Source organism: Copadichromis virginalis, linkage group LG23 (genome assembly GCF_057382275.1).
Source record: "Copadichromis virginalis isolate Kocher_CV1m ecotype Utaka linkage group LG23, C_Virginalis_male_GT1.1, whole genome shotgun sequence".
Lineage (NCBI taxonomy): Eukaryota > Metazoa > Chordata > Actinopteri > Cichliformes > Cichlidae > Copadichromis > Copadichromis virginalis.
In genome coordinates this window covers 17,336,361-17,343,780 of record NC_140639.1, presented here as the reverse complement: position 1 = coordinate 17,343,780, position 7,420 = coordinate 17,336,361, and the positions used below count along the sequence as shown (strand labels likewise).

The window sequence follows — 7,420 nt, the reverse complement described above, 5'->3', positions numbered from 1 at the left end:
TTAGCATGTTTTGGTTCGTGCATATGAAGAGCCGGCTCTTTCAGCTCCCAACTGGCTCTTTTTAGTGAGCCGAGCCGAATGAGCCAGTTCTCTAATAAGAGCCGGAAATCCCATCACTAATGCTAACTTCCTCTTTTAAGACCGGATGTAGTGTTGTACATTTCCGGTAGCTTTATTTTGCGGTCAATCGCTACTGCAAAGATGGACTCCAAAATCATGTCCAAAATACGGAAACGGAAAGATCGCTTTAAATTACAAAGCGCATAAGGTGGGAACGCTCACCATTGCTGTGTCCCGCTGTGTATTGCTGGGGGAGATTTAACAGGATGTTAAGTTTTCACTCCTTTCCCAAAGATCCTGAATTGTGCGCACAATGGCTGATATTCCATGGCTGAAATCAGAAGGGACGGCTTCACAGTTACAACCAGCTCTAGAGTGTGTTGTTGGTATCTTGAGACTTTAGAGATCTTTGTGTCTTCCCCTGGGAAGCGTAGTCTTTGGCCGAAAGTTGTTCCCTCCTTATTCCACTGGAATAATTTTTTTGGAAAAGACAGAGTGACCCGGAGTTTGGGAGTGCCGCCCTCGACCTGTTAATATTGTGGCTATGGCAACTGAGGATTACAACACAGAGGATGAAAACAATGTGTCTGATCTACCCATCGCTGGTTGTGCTGAGTCTGCTCCAGCCTCCATCCCCCTGATTGAAGACCACGACTCAGGCAACAGCTTGAGTCTTATCACTTGACTCAGGGATTTGGACTGCAGCGATTTGCCACATCACCTGATGACATTCATTACTATACAAGGTAAGAAATCCTGAAGTTTTCAGCTAGTGACCCATGGTCTTATAACATTATCACACAAATGTGCATTTTAACATGAGGCTGAAGTTGGTTTTCGTTTCTAGCCCTCATCACTTTAACAATATTAATGTTACTTACCTCTAATCTGTATTACATTGGCCAGTAGAACGTTGTAATGTCACCTGAAAGTTAGCAATAGCTGCAGAAAAAACTATAATACCATCCACCATTTAAATGCAGATTTCTGTCATATGAGCATTTGATGGCCTTTTGGAATCTAATCCAAGAGGCAACAAGCAGGATGGTGAGGGTCACCAGTGGTCAGAAGAGCCTTTCCACATCAGCACATCCACCGAGAGCCCTGTAAACAGACCAACTATAAGTTCTACAAAATGAATAACTGCTTGGTCTGTGTGGGTTGCATGTTTTTGCTGGTGACTGACCAGCCTTTTTGTCCAAGCACGCTCAAATGTCAGATGTGGATGTCCTTAGAACCCAGTCCAGTGCCTTACTTTAACCGCATTGTCTATTGCTCTGTTCTGTGTGCTTCTTATTGACTGCAATAGATTTGTAAAGATGCTAAATACTGTTTCCCTGGAATTCTGAAAGAAAAACACACATAGCTTCAAATTATCAACTGTATTTGACATACTTTGAGTTTTATAACAGTAAACATATCAAACTTTTTCCACAAAAAAATGGTTTAAACACTATGACTGCCGATATTAATACTAGCACAAAACTAGTCTGTGTGAACTCTTCACCAAACCTACTTTTACCAACAGCTTTCTATTTTTATCAAAACACCGCGACAGGCAAATAATACAATGGCCCATGCCCACCATGTAAGTTTACGACATTAAAGTAAAGAATGACAGGCTACCCATTTATGATACTGCAAGGTATTTGTCCATGTACACGTGAAAATAGAACATATTTACCTTACACTTCATTGTCTCCATCAAACCCTCATCCCTCTGTATCCTTTGTATGAAAACATCTTCTTGAGTGGAGACTACAAAATCGCACCAACTCATAATGCCATCCACCTCTTCAGTGAGCAGAATTTCCTCCAGTTTCTGCAAGACACCTAGATCTGGCTGGTTGAACCTCTCCTGAAACTGAACATCAACACTATCCAGCACTCTGTAAAACTCTGCTCTGTAATGCTCTTCAGGTGACTTGGGAGTGTGCTGGCTAGCCCCGCCAGCATATCGTTTTGGTGGCCATCTCTGGTGAGGAATCTGAATGGGCTCAATACCAAGGGAGTTCACCATTTTTGCTGCTTTGTCAAACATCTGATAGAATCTTTCTTCATTTCTTTTCAGCTGTAGAGTGGATCTGACACACTCTATTGAGCATCTCATTCCTGCAATGGTTGCAGTCCGTTTTTGCAGGGACTTGTTCAGACATTCTAGCTCCTCAATAACTTCCAATGCCATAAGAAGTCCAAGCACTATTCTCCCCTTTTCAAACCTCTCATGCAATCCATTTGCCCTAGCACTTGTGCTAGATCCAGCTGCTGCCATCTCCTCTAAACTAGTCAAAATACTGTCATACTGAGACAGCGCTGCTTTGATAGCAGTTCCCCTTACAGTCACCTGGTTGGGCAGAGAAGTCTGAGTGATACTGATGGTCCCTCTGAATCTGCTGCAACTGCTGAAAACATAGCTTTGAATCTTCCAGACTGTTTGCATAATGTACCCACTCTAAAGCGTCACGTATTACAGAACTAGCCTGACATGCAGCCTGTGTAATTAATTTCAGGCGGTGAGGCCCACAATGCATGTACAATGCCAGTGGCTGTTGTTTCTTCACTTCTGCCTGAGCACCTGAATAAGCTCCTGACATGTTCTGAGCACCATCATAGGTCTGACCTCTTAAACATGACATCGGCAAATTCAGCCTCAAAAGCACATCCACAGCTGTTCTAGCTATCTCCACTCCAGTAGTTCCTGAAACCTCATAGAAGCCTACAAAAACCTCATGTGGACCCAGGTCCTCATCCACATATCTAAAACATATGGACTCTTGCTCTCTTCCTGTGATATCTTGAGTACCATCTATAATGATAGAGAACTGCAGGACAGATAGAGACTGGATAGTTTGTGCAATATTTCTGACAATGCAGTTTCCAAACAACTGCAAAATCTCATTTTGCACTGGTGGAGCGGTATAGTCATGACAATGGGTCAGCCAGTCAGAAAGACAGACATCGTCTTTGGCTTTATATTTTAAGTGTTGAAAGAGGTTACCATCTTCCTTGCCATGTCCTCGCAGTGCCAAACCCTGTCTGATAAGAAACTGCATTGAACTCACAATGCTTTTTAAGCAGTGTCTGGCATTTTGCTGTTGTTTTGACCAGGCAGTTGATAGTTGTGAATTTATTTAGGAAATTGTTAGGAAATTTATTTTAGGTGTCTTCATAGTTTTATTTTTGAAATACACCAATTTTTATATACACTGCAGGAAAAACGAAAATAAATATTATAATGCAAATTATATGCAAATTATATGCATATGCATCAAAATAAACTATTTCCAGCAGTGCAATATGAGTCCTAAACATCCCTCACCATTGTTTTTCTTGTGACATTGCCAAGTCTGATGTGTCACATGGCCCTTTTCCTATTGAAAAAACAAAAGTTGTATCCAAGATGGCCGACTTCTAAATGGCCACCATGGTCACCACCCATCTTGAGGATTTTGCCCCCTCACATATACTAATGTGCCACAAACAGGATTTTAATATCACCAACCATTCCCATTTTATTACGGTGTGTCCATATAAATGGCCCATCCTGTATTTGACTTGCTGTCATTTTTTTACATGACAAAAAGCTGGCATTTGAACATGGGTGTGTAGATTTTTTTTATAGCCACTGTACATGTGTTTTGTCCTCCGATTAAAATTATTATTATGTGCTTGATGTGCCTTCCCTTTGGCCCTGGCTCTTCCCCTCTGACTGTACTAGGACATATTACCACCTGATAAAAATAACACATGGATTCATGCCATAGAAAAAGTGAGACTTGTCAATTCAGATTCTTTATCAAATATACACTAATGAATCAATTTACATCAGCAGCCTAACAACTTTCATGACAATACTAGTTAATCTACAGGGAGTGCAGAATTATTAGGCAAATGAGTATTTTGTCCACATCATCCTCTTCATGCATGTTGTCTTACTCCAAGCTGTATAGGCTCGAAAGCCTACTACCAATTAAGCATATTAGGTGATGTGCATTGCTGTAATGAGAAGGGGTGTGGTCTAATGACATCAACACCCTATATCAGGTGTGCATAATTATTAGGCAACGTCCTTTCCTTTGGCAAAATGGGTCAAAAGAAGGACTTGACAGGCTCAGAAAAGTCAAAAATAGTGAGATATCTTGCAGAGGGATGCAGCAGTGTCAAAATTGCAAAGCTTCTGAAGCGTGATCATCGAACAATCAAGCGTTTCATTCAAAATAGTCAACAGGGTCGCAAGAAGCGTGTGGAAAAACCAAGGTGCAAAATAACTGCCCATGAACTGAGAAAAGTCAAGCGTGCAGCTGCCAAGATGCCACTTGCCACCAGTTTGGCCATATTTCAGAGCTGCAACATCACTGGAGTGCCCAAAAGCACAAGTTGTGCAATACTCAGAGACATGGCCAAGGTAAGAAAGGCTGAAAGACGACCACCACTGAACGAGACACACAAGCTGAAACGTCAAGACTGGGCCAAGAAATATCTCAAGACTGATTTTTCTAAGGTTTTATGGACTGATGAAATGAGAGTGAGTCTTGATGGGCCAGATGGACAGGCCCGTGGCTGGATTGGTAAAGGGCAGAGAGCTCCAGTCCGACTCAGACGCCAGCAAGGTGGAGGTGGAGTACTGGTTTGGGCTGGTATCATCAAAGATGAGCTTGTGGGGCCTTTTCGGGTTGAGGATGGAGTCAAGCTCAACTCCCAGTCCTACTGCCAGTTTCTGGAAGACACCTTCTTCAAGCAGTGGTACAGGAAGAAGTCTGCATCCTTCAAGAAAAACATGATTTTCATGCAGGACAATGCTCCATCACACGCGTCCAAGTACTCCACAGCGTGGCTGGCAAGAAAGGATATAAAAGAAGAAAAACTAATGACATGGCCACCTTGTTCACCTGATCTGAACCCCATTGAGAACCTGTGGTCCATCATCAAATGTGAGATTTACAAGGAGGGAAAACAGTACACCTCTCTGAACAGTGTCTGGGAGGCTGTGGTTGCTGCTGCACGCAATGTTGATGGTGAACAGATCAAAACACTGACAGAATCCATGGATGGCAGGCTTTTGAGTGTCCTTGCAAAGAAAGGTGGCTATATTGGTCGCTGATTTGTTTTTGTTTTGTTTTTGAATGTCAGAAATGTATATTTGTGAATGTGGAGATGTTATACTGGTTTCACTGGTAAAAATAAATAATTGAAATGGGTATATATTTGTTTTTTGTTAAGTTGCCTAATAATTATGCACAGTAATAGTCACCTGCAAACACAGATATCCCCCTAAAATAGCTAAAACTAAAAACAAACTAAAAACTACTTCCAAAAACATTCAGCTTTGATATTAATGAGTTTTTTGGGTTCATTGAGAACATGGTTGTTATTCAATAATAAAACTATTCCTCAAAAATACAGCTTGCCTAATAATTCTGCACTCCCTGTATAGCACCAAATCATCAGTCAGTAACCTGTGACCTTGCCTCTTCACTTCTGTCCGAGCTACAACATGGCAGAGCTGCCTCTGTCACCTGATAAATAACAGTGAGACATTCCAAATACATGCAGTCACACATGTGCTTCAAATACAGTCATGAACCAACAAGTCATCATCCAATTTCACCTGTAATCTTGTATCACCATTACTCTCTGAGCTCTGTGTTGGTTCTTCTGTCACCTGACAAATAGGACATACATGACAATAAGAATAAAATGGGTAGCTGCTTCAGCGTTTCTGTCAATTTGTGCAGATCTTGACTCATCAGTAATGTTCTTAGGGTGAATGCATTTTTTTTTTTTTAAATTGTGCAAACTGCATTACAAGGTGAAATATTTGCAAAATCATGACAACCTCATGATATTTTGTCTCAAAAATTAACCCTATGAATATGTGAGTACCACTAGGATGAAATTATTGTGTCACCAACATTTTAACGTTAGACATATAATTTTAACAGCCTCTGTAAACTAATATCCTGGCTTGCTCGAGGCTCCCATTTTTCTCTGACAGTTTCAATCAAAATTAGAAATGCTACTCTGAGACCGAGATAACTAAAAGTGCTGCCTGTTGTGCAGTTAGTTTCCAAAACACGCTATTCATGGTTACATACAATTTTAGACTGATGTGGGCCAAAGCCTAGCATAGCCTGTAACGTTATTATGATGGACACATTTTAAGAGTGAACTTGACTATAAGTGACTTACAGGTTTCTTTGAAAAATACTTTTGTATATCGAGGTTTTTCCTTTTTGCTGCCATACTCCTCTCCTCCTTGCAGGTCCTCGCAGCCCAGGCTTGCCGCTGCTAAAGCTAAACAGCGCTTCCTGACAGGCACAGCCAATCACATTGGCCATATTTGTCACATGAGGTCGAGAACGTAATTTAACACTTTCTGCACCGCTGGGTGAATGAGACGTTGACAGATCGATTTTTTCTTTCCATCGGGTTTGTTTTTCTTTACTCGAAGAGATCAAATTATTGGTGGGGACGTGTCCCTTCCGTCCATGCGAAATCTACGCCCTTGCCCAGAGGTGTCTTCCTTTTAAAATGGAGTTTTTCTTTCCCACTATTGCAAAGTGGTTGCATATTCGGGATCGTTTGATTTTGGGGTTTTTCTTTGTTGACTTGAATTTAATTGATTATGCTCCACAGTTACTCTGTTGGAGCTATGGACTTCCAAATGGACACAGCAGGAAGAAGTGCACCTGGGTGCACCATCAAACACTTTTTTCACTCCCCAAATCATTCTGATAATATATACAGAAAATACATAAGGCATTTAAAGTCCAACAAAACAGTTTTCAAAGCATACTCAATGCAAGAATAGCTTAATTGAGTAAACACTACAAAAATGATTATCATCAGTACTGTTTACAGGTTTACAGTCCAACAATTTAAAATCTTAATTTTTTTTTTTTAATCCATCTGGGGCAGATTTCTTTCACTGAGGCACTTCAGAACAGCTGCTGACAAACCTTGTTGCAACTCTGTGAGGACAACAGCACTGATGAGTAGTCAGTGTAGGCACTGCAAATCCATGGGCAATCTGTGGGGAAAAAAATCACATTATTCAGTTAATGGTGTACCATACTTTTCAATTTCAGATAAACCAGTTTATAAGTTGTTAGGGAAAATATTCTAAAACACTTCTTCAGTAAAGACTCAGAGAAGAGAAACACACAGAACTTCTTGCTAGCAAGGGCAGCCTCCAGACTGAGACTCGCCCTGAGCACTGCCCCTGGTCTTTATTTTATACTCCATTGAACGTATGTATGTGTGTGTGTGTGTGTGTGCGTGCGTGTCCTGCTGATCAAAGGGTCATGAAAGCACAAAAGGTACATCCTTGGTCAGGAAAGGGTAGTCTCCCCCTCACCCT

General features: G+C 41.2%; 1 protein-coding gene and 1 pseudogene across 1 annotated transcript; one reads left to right on the top strand and one right to left on the bottom strand.

The window, feature by feature from the left end:
• Positions 1–216: 216 nt before the first annotated feature.
• On the top strand, positions 217–1,066 carry LOC146680555 (THAP domain-containing protein 11-like; annotated as a pseudogene).
• Positions 1,067–1,690: 624 nt separating this feature from the next.
• LOC146680554 (uncharacterized) lies at positions 1,691–2,500 on the bottom strand. The gene has a single exon (XM_085447536.1). The coding sequence runs from the start codon at positions 2,498–2,500 to the stop codon at positions 1,691–1,693; it is 810 nt and encodes a 269-aa protein (XP_085303662.1).
• Positions 2,501–7,420: the final 4,920 nt, after the last annotated feature.